Source organism: Camelina sativa, chromosome 2, assembly GCF_030686135.1.
Source record: "Camelina sativa cultivar CO46 ecotype springtype chromosome 2, ASM3068613v1".
Lineage (NCBI taxonomy): Eukaryota > Viridiplantae > Streptophyta > Magnoliopsida > Brassicales > Brassicaceae > Camelina > Camelina sativa.
In genome coordinates, this window is record NC_141881.1 from 14,062,915 (window position 1) to 14,087,550 (window position 24,636).

The window sequence follows — 24,636 nt, forward strand, 5'->3', positions numbered from 1 at the left end:
ACTCTAAAAAATGAAATTATATAAGGGAAAATGTGGCAGACCACTCACTGTATAAACGACTCCAAATTAAGGTTTTGAGACTGAGGTTGAGGAGACCCATATTTTGTTTTTTTTTATCGACTGAGAGATTTTATGATGTATCTAATATATAGGGAAAAAAAACAGAGATCGTGGGAGAAAGGTTTATTTATTTTTATTTTTTCCTTCATTCATGTTAGCATGATCACGTTTTAGTTTTTAACTGATTTTTATTAACTTAAAATGTTTTTAAATCCTATGTAACATATTTTCATTGGCCATGTGACTTGTGATTTATAATATAAAAGATTACGCCGACAATGCGCAATAGTGCACGTATAATTTCATGTATATATTTTTCTTGAAGATTTTTAAAATCTTCTATTTCATATATTGATAAAAACTGGTAACAGTTGAATTGTTTTAAATGCTTTTAGGACATACATAATGATATAAATATCAAAGAAGCTGATTTAAAAGAAGTTGATTGAAATAGTCGACGACGGCGATTTGGGCAAAGATGTTACCCCTTCGTCCATTTGTTTAATTTAAAAACTGAATATTATGATTCTTAATAATTGATTTGGGCCGAACAATACAGTTACTTAACTTAATATATTATTATGGACTAAAATATTTTAATCTTCTCGTCCGAAAGAAAAGAATTAAAACAGGGAAACTGTTTTTAAGGAACTAAATACAAATTGATGGAGTTTTTTAATACTACTACGTTGATACAACAATATGTGGCAGATATTATTTAGGGAAATATCTAAAGAAGACTACATATAATGTTTTAAAAAAATAAAACTTGCAATACACACCGGAAAAATATTAAATAACCTCTTAAAAATGAAAATTGCATTTGTTATTTACATTGACAAATTTAATAATGTATCAAGTATATACCGCAGCCACAATGGGTCAATTAATAAATATATTTACAATAATATTACATTTAAACAAAAATAAATTATTACAAACTCGAATTTAACAAAATAAAAGGCCTCCTAACAATATACCTATGAAATAATTATACTTCATTTAAAAAGGATAAAAAATATAAGACTTCATTAAATCTATCTCGTAAGTACAATATTTTAAAGATATAACCCCTCAAATACTTATATCCGTTAAAATCAAAATGTGTTATACAACAGATTAAATTAAAATATTAAAACCTAAATTTTTAAAATAATAACTTAATACAGATATCAACAACCATTTAAAAATTGATTAAAACATACCAAACAGTATAGTTATTATAGACAAACAATTAACTTTATAAATACGTATTATTCAAAGTTAAAAACACAAGAGGTACTGAAAAAAAATTATTCTAGATAATTGAACAAACTTATATAACTTACTGTTTAATTTACTAAAATTAAAATACTTCTTAACTTAGTAAATAAATAATAGATTTATAGCAGAAGAAAATAGAATTGTTTAAAAAACAGTGGTTAGAATAACTAATTTTAATTACAGACTAACTTTAACAAATATAAAAACATTTGGTAAAACTAATAAATAAATAATGTTTAATAGTTAAATAGTATTTGTCTCAGTTGTCTTATTAGTTTTTCAAAAGTTTTCACAAAAAAATAATGAACCTAAGCAACGGTACAATCAATTGATATAACTGATTACTATTATATACGTTTTGTCACATTTAAATCAGATACAGATGCTATGCAAATTGATGATTACGTAGTAGTAGTTGTTGTTGCAACTTCAGTAACTCAAACTTTTGCGGTTTTAAATAAGGTGTTTCCTATTGTTGTTCCAAAGGTTCTCAAGAAGAAGGAATTGAAATCAAACTACTACTCAAACATCTATTACAGAGTAAGAAATCAGTTGCACTGACTGATATTAAACACACATAATTATAAAAACAACACAAAACATGCTATAAGCAAATGTCACAACACAAAAGAAAAACACAAACCAAAACAACAATCCGCGCATAGCGCGGGCACCCACCTAGTTGAGATTGCCTGAGTTATTTAACCTCTTTTTGTTAATTATTAAACTGTCGATTTGACATCCTGAACACGGCGTATTATAAAACTTCATGTAACGTACAATAACGTCGAGAGAGGATATAAACATTACGCCAATAACGTCAATATTATTTCATATCAATATATATCTATATATATCACAACTATTTTGTTATTACTGAGTATATATGTTCTCACTCTCTTAAAAAGAACTAATGATATATATATATATGTATAGATATCTCTCTTAAAAAGAATTAATTACAGTGGGTACGTCTCTGTTGTTCTCTTTCTCTCTCTCTCTATGACATAAGCGAAATCAATCTAATTTACATCTCACGGATGAATACATTATTACCCTAAATAATTTGAACTTGTTCCTTAGCAAACATTGATTAATTTTATTAAGTTCATTAGGATCTAACCTAAATTATGTATGATGTTAAGAAAAGCTTAATGACAAATTATTGATGTGTAACATGTGTTGTGTAGATTTATTTAGAGAGAGAGAGAGACGTACCCACTAATCAGTCACAAGTCCTTTGTTGCAGGTCCTTGGTCGTGATCAGCCATTATGGCAATGCCGGAATGGCTCTCACAAGTCCACCTTTGCAACATCTGATACTTGGCATCTAATCCGTCAGCAGCACCCTCCTTGCGCTTGGTCTAGTGGGGTTTCGTTCACTCACTCTACTCCGAAGTACTACTTTGTTACTTGGCTAGCTTTTCACAACCGACTCTCGACGGGTGATAAGTTGGTCCAATGGACGGCTACTGCAAATGGTGCATGCGTCCTCTGTAACAGCCAGCAGGAAACTCGAAACCATCTCTTCTTCTCCTGTCCTTACTCCTCTCAACTTTGGTCTCCTCTGACTCTTACTCTGCTGGGGACTAAGTACACTGTAGTTTGGGATCACTTGGCCTCTTTGCTACTCGACGACTCCATCCCTCCGCTCCATCGTTTTCTTCTGCGTTACACTTTCCAAATTTCGATACACAGTCTTTGGCGCGAACGCAATGCTAGGCGGCATGGTACGGCTCCCACTCCATCGTCCAGTCTCTTCCGGTTCATCGACAAAAGCATCCGCAACAGGCTGCTCACCTTGTCGACGGTCTCTGGTTATGAGAATGTTCTTCAGCTCTGGTTCCAATTTCACCCTCTTTAATCAGTTGTTTCTTAAGCATTTTTTAGATTTCTATTTCTAAATTCAGCTACAATGATGCATTAATTTGTAAAACAGTCTTTTTTTTGGTGAATATAATTTAACATTCATACAAAAAAAAAAAATCAGTCACAAGTCGTCCAAGTGTGGTTCGCAGGTTTCCATTTTTAGATATTCCAAAAAGAATTGAACTTAATTTACACCTACCTCCAAAACTAATACTCCCTCAGTTTCATGATATAGAGAAGTTTTTGTATTTTATAATATAAAATATTTTCAATTTTTATGCATTTTAAAAGTAGTTTAATACTTTATATTATGCAGTACTCATTTATAAAATACTGTATGTGTTTTAATTCTTATTAATACAACGTTTTCCTTTCTCTGAAACAAAATATAATACAGGAAATACCAAAAAATCTTCCTAACACAGCCAAAGAATGAAGATGGAGTTAGCGGGTGGCAAGTTTGGAACCGCAACGGGTCCAAATGTCCGGAGGGTGGACGAGACCATTCCGATACGGAGAACAAGACTACCAATTCTGGGGCTGGAGCTGAAGTCACCGAAGGACATGAGGTTATGAATTTATCAATTTCTGATCAGATAGTATGAAATTTCATATAGTTTTCCGTTTTTCTATAATACGAAATTATGAATTTATCCAGAAATTGATTATCATCCTGAACTTGGACTAAATTTTATTTAAATGGTACAAACTGAAATATTTGAATCAAAATCAAAATTATATATATATGTTAACCGCAATTAATTGAGCAAAACTTAAGCAAAAATTAAGAAAAATTGAGCAAAACATAAAGCAAAACATAATTTTTTGAAAATGTGATGAAATAAATTTTCAAATAACAGAAATATACATATATATATATATATATATATATATATATATATATATATTTAAAGCATCTAATTACTAACGACACAATATATATATATATATATAGAAGCGTCTTGATGCTAAGGTTAAATTTACCCGAATATTGAGTTTCTAAAGTTGGGTTCTCGTTTTTATTAACTTTATTAACATTATAATAATTATTGCGACTGTAATCATTGGTTACTCAAATTCGGTTGTGTCATTTAAATTTAAGAGATCATACAGTCTCTAAAGATCTATTAAAATAAGTTTGGAGATTTTTATGGGATTAAAAATTTATTGCGTAGAGTTGTTTTTGGAAAAATCGAAATGTATAGATGTTGTCAAGCTATTTATGGTAATAAACATATCAAATTAGGTCGATTTAAATAGTTCTTTTAATTGAGTTTCTACGAAATGTTATTTTAGGAAAATTGTTAGGGGTTAATGTTGTAAATAAAAAAAATTAAATAAGCAAAACTTAAAGGGCATAAACCAAAATGTACTTCAAAAATGTTAATATAGATAGTATATATTTCATATATATATTGCTGAAAATGTATTATATATTTAATTTTATTTGTTATCGACTAACTAAAAAAAGTTATGTATCTTTGAGATTGAACAAAGAGTTTAAGTGGTTCGAGAAAAAGACTTGAAAGGAACATATTGATGTGGATCTGTTTTGTGCCAAGTTCCCACCACCAGAGGTTATTGATGTTTCTGAGGCGCATCAAGCTCACCCTTCTCAAGGACAAGAGTTTGATCCAGTTCGATTGCAATGCAAAATGTGGGGAGGCTGGGTATGGGCTCCCTTACAAATGTCATGAATGTGATTTAGCCTTCCATGTGAATTGTGTATGGACTTCACCGGAGGTAGAACATCCGTCAGAGGTACACCACACTTACCACCCCTTACACCCTCTTAAGCTCCACACAAGTAAACTTCCTGACTATTCTGATGGTAAATATCGTCTTTGCGCAAGAAATTTGGATGATAGATTGTTTTATCATTGCCCTGCTTGTAACTTCAGCTTGGATATGAGATGTGCTTTAAGCCCACCCCCACAATATATTTTACATTTGAAAGCTCACGATCACCAACTCACCCTTCTCCCAAGACTGGATTCTTTTACATGTAATGCTTGCGGGTTGAAGGGAGATCGAAGTCCTTATGCATGTTTTCAATGTGGTTTCATGATCCATCAAGACTGCCTTCGCCTTCCACGCCTCATAAACATCAATCGACATGATCACCATATATCTCGCACTTCTGTTCTTGGTGTTGTGAATTCTGTATGTGGAGTTTGTCGCCAAAAGGTAGATTGGACTTGGGGCGGGTATTCTTGTCAAAGGTGTCCTCACTATGTTGTTCATTCGAAATGCAACTCTTGATCATTGTCAGATCTACCCCCTTAACTCTAGTCTCAAACTGAGTTTCAACCATTTGAACAAAAGAAGGAAAAATGTGAAGAACATCTAATTTACTTTTCATTAGATAAACCCAGGTAGCCCGTGATTGATCATCAACGATGGTCAAAAAATATTTGAAACCATTGTGAGTAGGAACAGAAAAAGGACCCCAAGTGTCTATATGAACCAATTCACAAGGAAGATTTTTAATATTATTCTTAGAAATATACGGTATATGTTTTTGCTTTGCCAAGTGGCAAGTTTTACAATGAAAATCTTTCAAAAGTTTTAGTTCATAATTGAAATGTAAAACATTAGAAAGAGACTGAAGCTTATAAAGAGAAGGGTGACCTAACCATTTATGCCAGAGGTCATGAAAGGTGACAGTAGCAGCAAGAAAATAAGCTTTATGGACAGGTAAATTTATTGACTCTATGTCCAGAAAGTAGAGATTAGCCACCTGTCTACCCATTCCAATCATTAAGTCCCAAGAAAGATCCTGAAGAACACAAGAATTCTCATCAAACCAGATTTTACAACCCATAGATTTTGTCAAGCAACTGACACTTAAGAGATTAAATTTGAATTGGGGAATGAAAAGGAAATCGTGAAGAACTAAATGATTGCCCAAATGAATAGATCCTATCCCAACAATGCTCACTAGACCCCCATTAGGAAGGTTTACGTTAGTATTGGAAAGTGGCTTGAAAGTGGAAAAAGAGGATTTATCATGGCAAATATGATTAGTAGCTCCTGTGTCTATCACCCAAGCATTGATAGCAATAAGATTGCTATTTGCGGAACAGACATATCGCTTAGTATGAGAAAAAGGATCTGGTATATCAACACTGGAAAAGAACAAATGATAGAGGGATAAAAGTTACCAGGTGTTGGACCATTAGGTAAAGAAGATGGGATGGAAGACACTGAAACCGCATGAACTTCAGGTGTGGGAGCAGAGCTATGGATTCTGGTGTTGAGGAAGGAAACTATCTGTTGCATCTGTTTGGTGGAGAGATCATCACTCAGTTTTGGAGTTTCTGTGATGATACTACCGTCAGGACCACTCTCAGCAATGACATTAGCTGTTGTAGGGATGGTCTGTGAAGACTTGAAACGAGGATGACCAACAGGATAACCATTCTTCTTGTAACATTTATCCATGACATGTCCAATTCAACCACAGAAAGTGCACATTGACTTATTTTCTCTCTGAAAGTTGTATCCACCAGAAGATGCGCCCTGAGATTGCTGTTGACTAACTTGAAAAGCTGAAGAATCAAGAGTACCAGACGATGGAGGTATAACAGCTGACCTTTGAGAGTCATCTTGGTCTAGCATATTGTAGACTTCAGACAAAGACGACAAGCTTTTCTTCATCAATATCTGACTACGCACAGTGTCATAGTTGCAGTTGATTCCCATCAAGAAATCAATGACACGGTTTGTCTCTCTTTCAGCCAAAAGATATTCAACAGTCCTCCCAGTCACCTGAAGACTAGACAGTTCTTCCCACAACGATTGAGTCTTCGTATGATAAGTAGACAAATCCATGCTACCTTGACGAAGCGAATGAATCTGTTGGCGAAGCTTATACAACAGTGGAAGATTAGACTTGTGAAAGCGAGTGTACAAATCTTTCCAGATCTCTACAGCGGTAGGAAAGTACAAGATACTGGAATAGATCTGTTTTGTCACACTGTTAAGCATCCATGATTTCACCATACTATTGCATCGCTTCCATATAGGATAGTAAGGATCAGTTTCCGCAGGTCGAACGATAGATCCATCCACAAATCCTAACTTATTCTTAGCTTCAATACTCGTAGTCATAGCTATAATCCAAGTTCTATAGTTTGTTCCATCTAAGAGATCAGGAACAAGAACCAAACCTGGATGATCGGAGCTGTGAAGATGATAGGGACTGTGAATGTTGTCAGGAGAGTTCAAAACCGTGAACGGAGGAGAAAACAACGAAGGACGAGTGTCGAGTGCCTGATGCGTAGATCCAGAGGCGACTCGCAACGGCGACGAGCTTCGAGACTTGTCACGAGAGATCGGAGAATCATTTTCCAGCAGATCCGGTGTAGATGAGCGATACTTCGATGTTGTCTTTCGTTTTCCAATGGCAGATCGAGCTCCAATCAAACGAGAGGTAGTCGAACTAGAAAAGGAATCGAAAGAGAAGAAGAAGACGCAAGAGGCTACAACGAAAGGATCAGATCAGAAAAAAAAAAAAGAACAAACGTCGGTGACGATTCAAATCTTTCGTCGGAGAAGTTTGTTAGACGGTGAGGGAGAAATAGATATTTTGCTCTGATACCATATTAGTAAAATAATCTCATTCTCATTAATTAGATAAAATGTATAATTGGAGGTTTATATACAATTGACCAGGCCTAAACCAAAGCCTCTAAACCAGCTAATCCTAAACTATACAGACTCCAATTAAACCATAATAATATGAACTATATACAATGAGAATCATATACTATAATAAAATGTGCTACTAAAAAGGAAGTGTGGAACGAGAAAGAACTCGAAGGAGTTTCTGAAGAGACAGAAGATATGGAGCCATATGTGGTAATAGATAACAACACAATACAACATTTCAGCTGCAAAGAGCATTACCCTAAGATTCCACGTTAATGGTTTTCTTTTTGACGAAAATAAGCGGTGTGATATGTCTATATTTTGTCTCTCCTTAGCCTATTTTTATCATGCATTTAGCTAGGATAACTCATTGGTTTGCATCATTTTCTAGTTCTTTCTATACACTTTGCACGTCTAGGTAGCTTTTGCATCATCCTTGCATGCATTGTGCATTTTGGAGTATTTCAGGTATTTAGGAGACGTTTGAAGCCCGTCTCGTCCGAGCCATTGTCACCATCTCCGTATCGTCCGAGCCATTGTCACCATCTCCGTTTCGTCCGAGCCATTGTCACCATCTCCGTCTCGTCCGAGCCATTTTCACCATCTCTGTTTCGTCCGAGCCATTGTCACCATCTCCGTCTCGTCCGAGCCATTGTCACCATCTCTGTTCCGTCCGAGCTATCCGTCCAAGCCATGCTCCTCAGCCTTCCATCCAAGCCATGATGACATTACATTCCATTTGACGCACGCGGACTAGATCTCACATATCGGGAAGAAGGACGTTTGGTTTCACACGCTTCAGGAGATTACCGAACCGACGCTTTACCTTGTCGTTTTAAGTTTTAGGGCTTTCCATGTTGGACTACTATATATACATTTTGTTAAGTCTTTGCGGAGACATCTTATCTTTTAATCTTATTTTCGTTCCCAGAAGGTTTCTGAACCTAGCCACCAATACGTTCTGAGACTTGTTTTCCGATATTTTTGAGATTTATTCAGATTTTGCATTTGATTCCTTCTACAAAGTTGTTCATCTTATTTTTATCTATCCTATTATGCTTGATTCAATGATATCTTTGTTTGCATCCTTGACTATGATTTTCGGATCTGAGGAATGTGTTAGTTCTTGAGGATGGGATAGATTAGGTGTTTAGGATGTAGGGTGTTTAAGCTTGATTTGTATGATTCCCTTCTGGACTAGAGTTAGAATTGCTAGTTTCTCTCTGATCAATTGGAACTAGGTTTGAGACATTTCCACACCCAAAAGGTGTTTGATGAAATGTCTGACCAACTAGTGCAAGAGACTTATGTTCCTAGCCTAAGAGATTAGTTGTCTAGGATGTTTGTTGACGTGAATGAACTTGTTTGTCATGCCTGCCCAACCACGTTTCTCTAGCGAGAGCTAGGTATGGAAGTGGTTGAGTCTGAGTAGCTTTTGCCAAGAGATTGGATTAGCTAAGTTGTGATGTTCATTGTTTAGGGATACTTTGCTTGTGGTATGTTAAACACTCCTTAGACTAGGATACTCCACCGACATCAATTACCCCATCCTTAGGACTTCTTTCCTTCTGATTTTTATTACATTCCTGGAACTATTTCGTTTGTTCATGCTTAGAATCGTTTGCGTTTTTATTCACTTTCGCTTCTTGTCATGCATTCTTGTTTCTAGTTCTGTGACTCATTTCCGTTTCGTATTTTGATCATTCTAGGACTGTTAGATAAAAACACTCTTCGAATTGGCTTAACTTGTGACCTCTTGATTGCATCTTGAGTGATAGTAAACTTTTCCAACTGGATTGACACCTTAAGTAATACAACGCATAAGGTTAATTGAACCTACTAGGAGACACCAAAATCTTAGTATCAATTTGGCGCCGTTGCCATTTGGGATTCTTTTTGCTACATTTAAGATTTCAAGTTTTGCAAGATTAAGTTTCATTACATTTATCATTCCGAGTACTGACTTGTTTTGGTTTTCTGCTTGTTTGTTTTGCATCTCAGGTTCCTGTTGATTGCAACCTTGCATGCACACCAGATCAAGAGGGCATCAGAATCTCCTTCCTGTGATCGATGAAATCAACCGGTTGCAACGCCCACGACAAGCTCGTCAACCCATTGAGCATCCCGCACACGTCACTATGGAACAACAGCATGAACCACATCAGGGACCGCAGAACATTGGTGCTGGGGATGCACCAAACACTCACACTCAACGTGCTAGAATCGTCCCTCCCGCCGTGCCGAACAACAACTTCGAGATCAAAAGTGGTCTGATCACCATGATCCAAGGAAACAAGTTTCACGGGTTGCCTATGGAGGATCCACTCGACCACTTGGACGAGTTCGACCGTCTTTGTGGTCTCACCAAGATCAACGGCGTGAGTGAGGATGGTTACAAGCTGCGCCTCTTCCCATTCTCCCTTGGTGACAAAGCTCATCAATGGGAGAAAAACCTTCCTAAGGGATTAATCACCACCTGGGATGGCTGCAAGAAGGTATTCTTGGCCAAGTTTTTCTCCAACTCTAGAACAGCCCGTCTTAGGAATGAGATTTCCAGCTTCACTCAGAAGAGCTCAGAATCATTCTGTGAAGCATGGGAGCGTTTCAAGGGTTACCACAGCCAGTGCCCACACCATGGTTTCAGCAACGAGTCATTAGTGAGTACTCTCTACCGTGGTGTCCTTCCCAAAATACGTATGCTGCTTGACACCGCTTCTAACGGTAACTTCCTGAACAAGGACGTCGATGAAGGTTGGCAACTGGTGGAGAATCTCGCTCAGTCCGATGGCAACTAAAATGAGGATTATGACCGCACATTTCGTGGCGACGCTGGGTCTGAAGAGAAGTACAAGAAGGACCTCAAGAATGTCAATGAGAAGCTTGACCGTATCTTGCTGAGCCAGCAGAGGAGCGTCCACTTCGTCTCTGAGGACAATCCTTTCCAAGTTCCAGATGGGGAGGGTGAGCAGAGTGAAGAGATCAGCTATGTTCAGAATCAGGGTGGATACAACAAAGGTTACAACTCCTACAAGACGAACCCCAATTTGTCTTACCGAAGTACCAATGTTGCTAATCCACAAGATCAAGTGTACCCGCCTCAACACCAACAGCAAGGGCAACAAAAACGTTTTGTGCCTTACAATCCGGGATTCGCTCCAAAACAACAGTTCCAACAAGGTTACCAAGCTCCCTCAGGACCACCGCCAGGATTCCGCCCTAAACCAGTTCAGCCTACACCAACCCCAGATCAAGAAGTGAAGCAGATGATGCAACAAATTCTTTAGGGCCAAGCTAGCGGTTCCATGGATACTGCAAAGAAGTTCGCTGACCTTAGTCAGAGGATGGAATGTTCCTACAATGATCTGAACGTCAAATTCGAAACTCTGAATTCGAAGATAAGGTACATGGAGGGCCAATCGGCTTCTACTTCTGCACCAAAGCCTGGCCAATTCCCAGGTAAAGCTGTTTAGAACCCCAAGGAGTTCGCCAATGCCATTACGCTGAGAAGTGGGAAAACATTGCCTCCCAGGAAAGGAGTTCCAGACGTCACTGAGGACAGTGCAGAATTTGATGGGGAGGATTTCGGTCAGGATGACGCTCAGATGGAGAACCCGTCGAAGCAGTCAAAGATCCAATCGAGCCTGTGAAGCAATTCGAACCTGAAGCTGTTAAGGAGCTTGCTGTTCCTGAAGACAGACCTGCGAGGTTCATCCCTCCACCGTACAAGCCTCCTCTACCATTTCCAGTGAGGTTCAAGAAGCAGCTTACTGAGAAGTACAAAGCCTTGTTCGAAAAGCAAGTCAAGGAGATTGAGTTGAGAATGCCATTGCTGGATGCAGTCGCACTTGTTCCTCACTACCAGAAATTCCTCAAGGACTTGGTGATGGAGAGATCAAAAGAAGTTCAAGGCATGGTGGTACCAAGTCTTGAGTGCAGTGCAATCATCCAGAAGAAGGTTGTACCCAAGAAGCTCAAAGATCCTGGATCATTCACTCTACCCTGCTCCATTGGACCCATGTCTTTTGAGAGGTGTTTATGTGATCTTGGCGCTTCAGTGAATCTGATGCCATTCTCTGTGGCTAAGAGGTTGGGTTTCACAAGGTTTAAGGGATGCGACATCTCCCTCATCTTTGCAGATAGATCAGTGAGACTTCCACATGGTATCTTAGAGGACTTACCTGTCAGGATTAGAGACGTGGAAGTGCCAACCGACTTTGTGGTTCTAGAGATGGACGAAGAACCAAAGGATCATCTGATCCTAGGAAGACCGTTCCTGGCGACTGCTGGAGCCATCATTGATGTCAGAAATGGCAAGATTGATCTCAATCTGGGAGACGACTTCATTATGAAGTTTGACATCAAGGATACTATGAAGAAGCCAACAATAGGAGGACAAGTCTTCTACATTGAGGAGATGGATAAGTAGGCTGATGAGTTGTTGGAGGAACTAGCTGAGGAGGATCATCTCAAAACTGCTCTAACCAAGGATGGAGAAGAAGGGTTCCTGCATGGGGAGACCATTTGTTACAAGAATATGCTAGACTCCCACAGAGAAACGGACGAACCAGAAGAATTCGAGCAGTTGTCTGACGCAGAAGAGGTATGTGTAGTTGAGACAAAGAATTCAGAACGTGAAACCTCCCACTCGACCGACGTCAAGACCCGACTTGAGTCACCGCTCGAGACACCGTTCGGACCATGCTCGACTATTACCGCTTCTGACGCCCATGCTGACGACTGGTCGGAACTGAAAGCTCCGAAGGTAGAACTCAAAACTCTCCCTTCCGGACTCAGGTACGTTTTTCTGGGAACCAATTCTACTTATCCTGTCATAGTAAATGCTAGGTTGAGTGATGATGAATTGGGGATGCTAATAACTGAGCTGAAAAAGTATAGAAAGGCTATTGGTTATTTTTTAGATGATATCAAGGGAATTTCACCTAGTCTATGCACCCATAGGATCAATCTTGAAAATGAATCATATGCTAGTATTGAACCCCAAAGAAGATTGAATCCTAATCTGAAAGAGGTAGTTAAGAAAGAAATCCTGAAACTACTTGACGCTGGAGTTATCTATCCTATCTCTGATAGTACTTGGGTATCTCCAGTGCATTGTGTACCTAAAAAGGGAGGCATAACTGTGATTAAAAACGACAAAAATGAGTTAATCCCAACTAGAACCATCACAGGACATAGGATGTGTATAGATTATAGGAAGTTGAATGCTGTATCTAGGAAAGATCATTTTCCTCTGCTTTTCATTGATCAAATGTTGGAAAGACTAGCTAGTCATCCCTATTATTGTTTCCTTGATGGGTATAGTGGATTCTTCCAAATCCCTATTCACCCAAATGATCAGGAAAAGACAACCTTTACTTGTCCCTATGGCACTTTTGCCTATAGACGCATGCCATTTGGCTTGTGCAATGCTCCTGCCACCTTTCAGAGGTGCATGACTTCAAATTTCTCATATTTAATTGAGGAGTCAGTGGAAGTGTTTATGGACGATTTCTCTGTATACGGTTCCACTTTCTCCTCCTGTTTGTTGAATCTGTGCAGGGTATTGACGCGATGTGAGGAGACGAACCTCGTGCTGAACTGGGAGAAGTGCCATTTCATGGTTGAAGAAGGGATCGTTCTGGGACACAAGATTTCTGAAAGAGGAATTGAGGTTGACAAGGCAAAGATTGAGGTCATGGTTCAGCTTCAACCGCCTAAGACAGTGAAGGACATCAGGAGTTTTCTGGGAGATGCTGGGTTTTACAGGCGGTTCATCAAGGACTTCTCAAAAATTGCAAGACCTTTGACAAGGTTGTTGTGCAAGGAGGTTGAGTTCGAATTTGATGCAGCATGTTTGGAAGCCTTTAGTACGATCAAGGAAGCCTTGGTTTCAGCACCCATAGTGCAAGCTCCGAATTGGGATCATCCTTTTGAGATCATGTGTGATGCTTCAGACTTCGCAGTTGGAGCAGTTCTGGGACAGCATATTGACAAGAAGCTTCATGTCATCTACTACGCGAGTCGCACCTTGGACGAGACTCAGGGAAGGTATGCTACCACAGAGAAGGAACTCCTAGCAGTTGTGTTTGCATTCAAAAAATTCAGGAGTTATCTTGTGGGTTCGAAGGTCATTGTATACACCGATCATGCCGCTCTGAGACACATCTCCTCGAAGAAGGATACCAAACCGAGACTGTTGAGATGGATCCTGCTTCTTCAGGAGTTTGACATGGAAATAGTTGACAAAAAAGGCATAGAAAACGGAGTTGCAGATCATTTGTCTAGAATGAGAATTGATGATGTTGTCCCCATAGATGATTCTGGTAGCCCAGGTTTGTGAGCGGATGCATGACACAGGGGTTGAGAACCTCAAAATCAGATGCATGGCAATCACTTCTGAGACTGCACCCTGGTATGCAGATGTTGTGAATTACAAGGTATGTGGAGAAGTTCCTGATGACATGGATCCATACAGGAAGAAGAAGCTTTTCAGAGAGGTCAACCACTACTTCTGGGATGAACCCTATCTGTACAAGAGAGGTTCTGACGGTCTGTTCAGAAGATACATAGCAGAAGGGGAAGTGCAGGGAGTGCTTGAGCACTGTCACGGTTCCACCTATGGAGGTCACTTCGCCACATTCAAGACATCTCAAAAAGTTCTTCAAGCAGGTCTCTGGTGGCCAACCTTGTTCAAAGACGCTCACAACTTCATCACCAAGTGTGACGCTTGTCAGAGGATCGGCAACATCACAAGGAGAAACGAGATGCCCCAAAATCTGATCCTGGAAGTGGAGATATTTGACGTCTGGGGGATAGACTTCATGGGACCATTCAACCCCCCACCAATGATCACAAGGTTGTTCTGAAGCTGTTCAAAAGTATAATCTTTCCAAGGTATGGGATACCTAGAGCGGTGATTAGTGATGGTGGAACTCACTTCGTCAACAAAGTTTTTGAGAGCATGCTAAGAAAGTATGGGGTCAAGCACAAAGTGTCTACTGCGTATCACCCTCAGACCAGTGGTCAGGTTGAAGTTTCGAACAAACAGATCAAGGGTATCTTGTCAAGAATTGTTGGAGTTTCGAAGAAAGATTGGTCTGTCAAGTTGGACGAGACTCTCTGGACATACAGAACAGCGTTCAAGACGCCAATAGGCAGAACACCGTTTCAGTTGGTATATGGTAAAGCATGTCATCTCCCTGTGGAGGTTGAGTACAAGGCACTTTGGGCAATCAAGCTGCTGAACTTGAATATTGACACAGCTCAGGCTAAGAGAACTCTTGACATGCATGAGTTAGAAGAAATAAGACTTGATGCTTATGAGAGTTCCAAGATTTACAAGGAGAGGACAAAGAATTTTCATGACAAGAAGATTATTGTCAAGGAGCTCAAAGCTGGAGATCAGGTTTTGCTGTTCAATTCCATAATTAAGTTATTTCCTGGAAAGCTTAAGTCTAGGTGGTCTGGACCATTTACAGTCAAAGACGTTCTGCCATTTGGAGCTATCACTCTTCTGAACAAGGATGGCAGCGAATTCACTGTAAACGGCCAAAGAGTATAAAAATATTTAGCTGATCAAGTCCGCCCAGAGGGGTTTTCTGTGCTCCTCCATGAACCCCCAAAAGCCTAAAAAGCTGAAAAGTCAAGCTAGTGACTTTAAACAAGCTCACTTGGGAGGAAGTCCCAAAGGTATCACTGTAAATATTATTTTTTTAGGATCCTTGTGTTTTTAATTTTTTTTTTTGGTTTTCTTGTTTTCAGGAATCTACAGAAGGGAGTGTTGACAATAGAGATAGAGGATACAGAGAAAAAGCAGAGTGAAAAAGAGATTGGGGAGAAACTTTTTATTTCTTTTCGAAACAAAAAAATAATGGTACCATCGAGCCACTTGCTCTTTCCCTCCCCCACGAGATTCTTCAACTCTCTTGTCACCTCACCTCCCATCTCTCTCTTGTTCCCTCACACCAAACACATCAACTTTGTGTCACCTCACTTCACCACCATCCTCACAACTCTCTGTCTTCTCCCACTTGCACGACATCTTCACCATCCCTCTACTTATACCATCTTTTCTCTACTCTCTCCTCTCACCAAGCAAAATAAACTCTCCCCAACCCACAAACACTCACACCTTTCACTCTCCCTTGCTAGACCTGCCGAAGAGAACTGCTGCCTCCATAAAGCCACACTCCCGATCGAGCCATCATCCTCGTCGTGTCCGCCGCTGCCGCCATCCCGCTGTCGTCCGAGCCATTCTCGTCCACCCTGCGAAGCTCCGCTCGAGACACTCACCAACCGCCTCTCCTGAGATACTGTTCCACATCTCATTCAAGGCATCAGCTCGAGCTGTCACTTCTCTTCGTCCCGTTCGAGCCACTGCGACCATCTTGCTGTTGTCCGAGCCACTGCGACCATCTTGCTGTCATCCGAGCCACTGCGACCATCTTGCTGTCGTCCGAGCCACTGCGACCATCTTCGTTCCCGTGTGAGCCGTGATTCCCGTCGCCACTCTAAATTTTCATCCGAGCCACTGTAACAACCTTCGTTTTGACCGAGCCACTGTCACAATCTTCGTTTCATCCGAGCCACTGTAACAATCTTCGTTTCGATCAAGCCATTATCACCATCTTCGTTTGTCTCGCGCCATACTCACTCTCATTGATTTTTTGCGATTTGTATTATTGCCCGGTCACTAACCTACTAATCTTTGATTTTGAGTTTGAATTGTCTCAGCTTTGCAATGTCTGACAATTTTTGGGACGAGATGTATGATAAGTATGGTTGTTAGGTTCCAGACGTGTTGCTACTTCCAAGCCGCCTACGCAAGGTGCTGGGTCAAGCAGACAGAACAAACCGCTCTCTAAGAGCAAGAGTAGCGGGAAGCGACCGGCACAAGCTTCAAACTCAAAGGAGGACGGGAGTGATTACGAACAGGAGAAACCTGCGTTGCGCTCAACACCAGCTCCCAGAAAATCGGTCAAACGGAAGAGCGCAGAGATGAAATTAACTCCCAAGGAATACTACGAACTGTTCCAGCAGATGGAGTTTGAGGGAACAAGATATCACCATGTTGAGACTATGCAGCAACTCGGGATTTGGGAGGATGTTCAGTATCTGTTTAGGCGGTGCCATCTGGAGGGAATCATGAACACAACAAAAAGCGGATACAGGGAGGAGACAATTCAGTTCCTCTGTACGCTGGAGACGCTTCTGTATGTGGATGAACCAGGAATGATGTCTGATGGAGGTCTGGGTTACATTACATTTCGTGTTCATGGCCAGTTCTACACTCTCAGTTTCAAAACTGTCGAAGAGATGTTTGGATTTCCTAGCGGAACGGGGACTACGCCGCAGTTCGATCGGAATGAGATATCCGCACTCTAGGCAACGATTGGGAGCACACCCACATTCACTTCCTCGAAGACAAAAGCGCTGAACATGCGAAGCCCAGTGTTGCGTTACTTCCAGAAGGTGGTCACCAATGCATTTTACGCTAAAGAGATTAAAGGATACATGACGAATGGCGAGCTAGAGATGATCGATTTAACGCTTAAGGGACTCTCATTCACTGCCATGGATTGCACCGCGCTGCAAGGTGACATATCCAACACTTCCGTCTCGCTCTACCTTATCAACTACATGCTGACATACAAGCATTGGGTCTCGCGACTAAGCCTCAACCACACTCCCAGAGTGATGTGCATGGGAGGCATCGTGACTTGGTTCCTTGAGGCTGCTGGCATCCCCCTACACTCTGAGTCGCACCCACCACGTTGGATAGACATCAACTACCTGCGACAGCTACGCACTTTGGATTGGGGTTTGAGGCATGGAAGGTTGCTCTACAAGTTTGTGCATCCTGCGGTCGGACCTTCGGGATTACTCCTCCCTTGCGTCGAGTTGACTACAATCATAGGGGGAGAGCATATCGAGTTTATCCCTTCTACGGCTATCTTATACAAATCTGAAGCTGAAGAGGATCATGTCGACGCTGCGGAAACACGCGCAGAGCCAATGGAAGAAGACACAGAGGACTACCGCCCAGAGGACTATCGCCCAGAGCAGTTCCACTTCGAGGAATACTCGGATTCGCGAATGGCCAAGGGGGTCAGAGCAGCTCATAACAGACTCAACCGAACACTTATCAGTGCGACGAGCAGCCGAACACTTATCAGAACACGCAAGCGGTTGAGCAACAAGTCGACCAACCAGGTGAGACCACTCCTGCGGATCCCGAACTCGGTGAAGGAAAGAGCCAGTACCACGCACCAACTCCTTGGGCGAGCTCAGACTCCTTTTTCTACTACTGAGGTACTCCTACCTTCCTTTGTATATACCATTTCATTTCTGCATTGTTTGTGTTGTGATTCTTAAATCCTCCTGCAAATTTTTCTTACACAGGAGACTGTGTAATTTAAGTTTGGGGGAGGGTTTGAGATGATGTATCTGATGTCGTGTTTTGTGATTCTTATTTCAAATTTTTGCATCATATTATGTTAGAGTCTGCATCCATCTATTTGCATTGAAAAAAAAAACAAAAAAATTGGAAAAAAAAACAATTCGAAAATTTCCACAAAAACAGAGTGTTCATGTAGTTTGCACTTGCATATTAGGATTGTGTTTAGGTTTATTCATATAGGGTTGTTGCATTTAGCATAGGGGTTGATGATGATTGTAACCTTGTTAGCATGCTGGATTCAATAGGATAGGATCAAAGCCCTTGTTCTTAATTCTTTGATGCTTGTTGATTGAACCTGAAAAGTTAAGATTGAAGCATGTTTTGAATTGATATCATTCCCTATCTACTTGAACCTAATCTTGACTTGCAATTATCCTGTTATGCATTGAAGTTGAACTCATGGATACCATATACATACTTGGATTGTCTTTCACATTTTTACCACCCTTGTCAATCCAAGTAGCTGATTCCCATCTATGGAACAGTTTCCCGCACCCTTAACCAACCGTTCTTTCAAGCCAATTGTATTCTTGAGTGTCAGGCCTTTTTCCGAGTTGAGCTTGTTAGAAAGTGTTAGGTTCTAACCGACAAGAGTAGGATCCTGTTTAGTTCTAGTTCGCGTTATCCGGACTAGTAGGACTAGGTGAGAACTCGATTTTGGGTATTGGGTATGGATTTGTGCAGAAGAGTGAGTGTAAAAAGAAAGTAAAGCGGAGAAAATCTTTAGGAGGGGGATGTGTTTTCGAGGTTTACAAGTCTAGTAAAGGATTTGGGTTGAGCAAAATAATGAGTTATTGGTTCTGGGCATAAAACGAAAAGATTAGACAAAGAAAATAAAGTAAAATGTTTAAGATGTCTAGATTCCTTAGAAGAAATGAAAAAGAACCATAGTGATAATAAAGATTTCCCAATCCGCTAGAATGATAATAAGTGAACTTCTCCTAAGACCAAGTATAAAGAGTGAAAGAATGGGTTTGAGATGATGTTTCTGATGAAGGGTAGAGATAGGACCAACTTCGGTTTGGAATGTTCTTTGGGTAGACAGGACGCTGCTCTTGTATGTGTCAGTTGGTTTCAACCTTTAGCCTTCTCTTAAGCTCAACTCATTTTCGGTGAGAGAACCTTGTCATGTATTGATGAATCCACTCGAGAAGGAGACCATCTAAGTCTCTAACCCTTCACCCTAGCCAAATGAGTTCAACGACATTGCTTAGGTTGATTCACGGTTCTCTGTTAATGAATGTTAAAGGGAATGATTGATAGGATTGCATGTGTAGAAAAAAATATAGAGTTCCTTCACCATGCATCATAGAACTAAAAACAAGGACCTTGATTCTAACTATTTTATTTAGCATGTTTTAGATTCTGAGACCCCATCTTCACACCTCTTCTCCATACTCTATTCTTGATTGTTTGCATGAGGGCAAGCAAAGAGTAAGTTTGGGGGAGTTGATATGTCTATATTTTGTCTCTCCTTAGCCTATTTTTATCATGCATTTAGCTAGGATAACTCATTGGTTTGCATCATTTTCTAGTTCTTTCTATACACTTTGCACGTCTAGGTAGCTCTTGCATCATCCTTGCATGCATTGTGCATTTTGGAGTATTTCAGGTATTTAGGAGACGTTCGAAGCCCGTCTTGTCCGAGCCATTGTCACCATCTCCGTTTCGTCTGAGCCATTGTCACCATCTCCGTTTCGTCCGAGCCATTGTCACCATCTCCGTCTCGTCCGAGCCATTGTCACCATCTCCGTTTCGTCCGAGCCATTGTCACCATCTCCGTCTCGTCCGAGCCATTGTCACCATCTCCGTTCCGTCCGAGCTATCCTTCCAAGCCATGCTCCTCAGCCTTCCATCCGAGCCATGATGACATTGCATTCCATTCGACGCACGCGGACTCGATCGCACATGTCGGTAAGAAGGACGTTTGGTTTCACACGCTTCAGGAGATTACCGAACCGACGCTTTACCTTGTAGTTTTAAGTTTTAGGGCTTTCCATGTTGGACTAATATATATACATTTTGTTAAGTCTTTGCGGAGACATCTTATCTTTTAATCTCGTTTTCGTTCCCAGAAGGTTTCTGAACCTAGCCACCAATACGTTTTGAGACTTGTATTCTGATATTTTTGAGATTTATTCAGATTTTGCATTTGATTCCTTCTACAAAGTTGTTCATCTTATTTTTATCTATCCTATTATGCTTGATTCAATGATTTCTGTGTGTGCATCCTTGACTATGATTTTCGGATCTGAGTAGTGTGTTAGTTCTTGAGGATGGGATAGATTAGGTGGAGGATCTTAGGATGTAGGGTGTTTAAGCTTGATTTGTATGATTCCCTTCTGGACTAGAGTTAGAATTGCTAGTTTCTCTCTGATCAATTGGAACTAGGTTTGAGACATTTCCACACCCAAAAGGTGTTTGATGAACTGTCTGACCAACTAGTGCCAGAGACTTACATTCCTAGCCTAAGAGATTAGTTGTCTAGGATGTTTGTTGACGTGAATGAACTTGTTTGTCATGCCTGCCCAACCACGTTTCTCTAGCGAGAGCTAGGTATGGAAATGGTTGAGTCTGAGTAGCTTTTGCCAAGAGATTGGATTAGCTAAGTTGTGATGTTCATTGTTTAGGGATACTTTGCTTGTGGTATGTTAAACACTCCTTAGACTAGGATACTCCACCGACCTCAATTACCCCATCCTTAGGACTTCTTTCCTTCTGATTTTTATTACATTCTTGGAACTATTTCGTTTGTTCATGCTTAGAATCGTTTGCGTTTTTATTCACTTTTGCTTCTTGTCATGCATTCTTGTTTCTAGTTCTGTGACTCATTTCCATTTCGTATTTTGATCATTCTAGGACTGTTAGATAAAAACACTCTTCGAATTGGCTTAACTTGTGACCTCTTGATAGCATATTGAGTGATAGTAAACTTTTCCAACTGGATTGACACCTTAAGTATTACAACGCATAAGGTTAATTGAACCTATTAGGAGACACAAAAATCTTAGTATCACGGTGCAATACTTGCACCTATCCCATTTGTCTCCAATCCTTCAATGGTTGTATCCATTGTGATTTCAATCTTCACCAAAGCTGCGCCGAGTCTCCCATAAGGAAACGATATGTGTTACACAATGAACGGCTTTCTCTAGTAACAAACTTGGACGATTTTTTTAGGTGTGAAGGTTGTTGTAGAGTGTCCATTGGTTTCATGTACCAGTGTGGGAATAAGAAGTTAGATGTTATGTGCGGTTCAATCTCTGAGCCGTTTGTCCATCCAAGTCATCCGCATCATCCTTTATATTACATTCCACAAGTGGAACCACAAAGATGCAATGGTTGCAACAGTATGTTGTATTCTCTTCGGCTTATGTGCATTGAAAATGCTTGTGGATTTGTCTTATGCTTCAATTGCGCTACTTTACCACAGCGAGTAAAGCATAGAGTAGACGATAATCCTCTCTCACTATGCTACGGCGAAAAAGCAAGTGGCAAATACTGGTGTGACATTTGTGAGAAAGAAATGAATCCAATGATATGGTTCTACAGGTGTAAAGATCACCGAGCTAGTTTGCATAAAAAGTGTGTGCTCAGAGACTTTGCAGGGCTCATGCCAAGAAGCACAATAAATTATTGTGACATACCATATGAGGTGGTGCTCAATAATAGTATCTCTCGTCCATTTTGCAGGGACTGTGAGTTGTACTACATGTACCCTATCATCTTAAAGAGGCTTGGAACGTCTGATATATACATTTGCTCTATTAACTGTGCAAATGAAGCAGAACGCAAACAACGCCATATATTGGAGGAATCTTGGGTACGTAGCCAATTATTACGTAATGTCAATGTTCGGTTATTAAAGTGAACCCATGAGGCCATAAAGTCCAAACCGAATAATATTCTAGAAATCTTATTTTGATTAGGATTAAGCCATATATTCATGTTTATCAATTCCTTTTTCTAATTAGGTTAAACATAAGTTAATCTTTTGTTTTTTTACATAATATGCTAATGTAATAAAACAGAGAATATTATGGTTTTTGTAAAAGATAAAATCGGTTAATAAATAAAATATATAATATTTAAAAATCGACATTGAAGAGATTCTGACTAAAAAAAGTTCAGTTTTCACTCTCCCAAAAGGTGATTTTTGTAACCCCTTCTCCTCGTAGCCGCCGTTGCCAATCTCGGCAGCGGCAACCCAATCTCAGTTCCGATGACTAAAAAGAAATGCTCCCCCCGCAAGCCCACCTCCTCCACCTCCTCTGCTTCCGCGCCTCCCCCCCTATCTCCCCAGATATGCCTCCACCAAAGATTGCGAAAGAAACCCTAGCAGCAGCCACTGTTGTGATGGAATCTTCAAATCCTCCTCCTATTCCTCAGGACCCCATCAAGGTTGGTCCTCGTTCGAGGAGATCTGCCAGTCCTGTTGCTTCGAGCGACTCAAGAACCCAGATATAAAAAACCCTCCAGAAGTTTCCTCGGCCAATGCTTCTTCTCAGCCTTCTGCCCTGGCAAACAGGAAGAAAATGCTTGTTGGATCTTCTGGCAAAATGGAGAAGAAGGGTACCCCAATTACCCTAGATTCTGGTGAATTGTGTGTCAAAATTCCCAATGTGGTGGTTAAGCGAAATCAAAACCGGTGGAATGAATTCATCATAGGCCAGTTCCACGGTAATCTCCCCTCTAAAGGAGTCCTCTATGCCATCCTTAATGGAATCTGGAGTCGGAAACGAAAAGATATCACTATTTCCAAACAAGGACCAAAGTTGGTGCTCATACGAATTCCATGTGAGGAAACTCGCAGAAGAGTACTTGGTCAACGAGTGTGGCACATTGAAGGCTAATCTATGTTTGTAGCGGATTGGGAACCAGGTCTTTCCCCGGTGATGCTAGAACTTACTGAAGCTCCGGTCTGGCTAGAATTCCGAGGGGTTCCACCCCAATTCTTCTCCCAGGAAGCGTTGGAATACATAGCAGGTTTGGTTGGTCATCCTGTCTTCTGTCACCCATCTACTATCAATCTCACGGATTTGGAAGTTGCCAAAGTGTTCACGATAGTCAATATCACCAAGCCTCTACCGGAAGCGGTCAATGCTCAATTTGAAACAGGGGAAACATTCGGGATTGCTGTCTCCAGTCCGTGGCTTCCCCCAATTTGCAATTTTTGCAAAGGGGTTGGTCACTCTATTAAGCGTTGTCCCACCGCTCCAATCCTTTGTAGTTTCCGCAATTCAACTTCCCACCCAAAGGAAGCTTGTACTCGAGGAAGACAGGAAGGGAAAGCTACGGCAGAAGACTCTATGGCCTGACAAAGAAAGAACCCTTCAAGGAGGCGTAAGGAACAAGCAAAATGTCGTTCTGGGGGAGTGGAGAACCCTCCTAATGACCCCTTTGTCCCTTTCCAAAAATAAGGTAACCTTGAACTTGACATTGGCCTTAATTCTATCCCCAAACCTCACAAGTCTGGTATGATGAAAGCCGCTTCTAGGCGTAGTCCACCCTCGTCTTCCTCCTCTTCAGAATCCGTCTCTCCAGAGGAATCTTCTTCTTCAGACTCTCCGTCCGAAGAAGATGATAACCCAGACCACAACGAGAAGTTTATGAAGATTCTGTCTAAATAGGAAAAGAAAAAAGAGAGGTGCTATGCGCAGGCTTCCAATGGAAAGGGGCCACCATCCAAATCATCTCATTAATGGTAAAAGTCAATACTTTTTGTTGGAACGTTAGAGGTTTTAATCATAGTGTAAAGAGGAGAAACTTCAGGAAATGGCTACGACAGTATAAGCCGGTTTTTGGTAGTTTAATTGAGACTCATGTCAGGCAACACAAATCTCATAAATATGTGAAGTCTACTTTTGCGGATTGGAATTTTGAAGCCAATTATGAGTTTGCTGAGCTAGGTAGAATCTGGATTGTTTGGCATCAATCAGTGAAGTTAGTTATCCACTCTAAATCCAAGCAGATAATTACTTGTGTTGTCCAACTTCCTGGTGAGGATAGTGAGTTTGTGGTCTCTTTCGTTTATGTAGTTAACCACCAAATGGGGCGTCAGGAACTATGGGAGGAGATCTGTGCTTTGTCCCGTGATCATTCAGTCAATTCAAGACCATGGGTTCTTCTTGGAGATTTTAACCAAACCTTGAACCCTGCAGAGCATTCTTCTGGAGGTACCAGAATTAAAAAAGGAAGGGAGGAGTTTTGGGACTGTCTTGCTTATGCGAATCTCCAAGATCTCAGGCTTAGAGACTCACACGAGAGAAGCTCAGGAAAATCTTCACCTTTGCCAATCTCTTCTGTTGAACAATCCCTCTCGGGTTTCTGCA

At 40.5% G+C, this 24,636-nt stretch overlaps 1 protein-coding gene, 1 non-coding gene and 1 pseudogene across 2 annotated transcripts; 2 read left to right on the plus strand and 1 right to left on the minus strand.

Moving 5' to 3' along the window:
* The first annotated feature begins 1,710 nt into the window (after positions 1 to 1,710).
* LOC109126446 (uncharacterized) lies at positions 1,711 to 22,175 on the plus strand (annotated as a pseudogene).
* Positions 10,380 to 10,486, minus strand: LOC147948578 (small nucleolar RNA R71). The gene has a single exon (XR_015585988.1). It is a non-coding gene; the product is annotated as a small nucleolar RNA R71 (small nucleolar RNA).
* Positions 22,176 to 23,160: 985 nt separating the features above from the next.
* On the plus strand, positions 23,161 to 23,622 carry LOC147948579 (uncharacterized). The gene has a single exon (XM_087467688.1). It carries the CDS (start codon positions 23,161 to 23,163, stop codon positions 23,620 to 23,622), a length of 462 nt encoding a protein of 153 aa, XP_087323814.1.
* Positions 23,623 to 24,636: the final 1,014 nt, after the last annotated feature.

What these genes read in the sequence shown, in the direction of transcription:
- LOC147948579 (XM_087467688.1), top strand. Translation starts at nt 23,161, where the DNA reads ATGTTTGTAGCGGATTGGGAACCAGGTCTTTCCCCGGTGATGCTAGAA.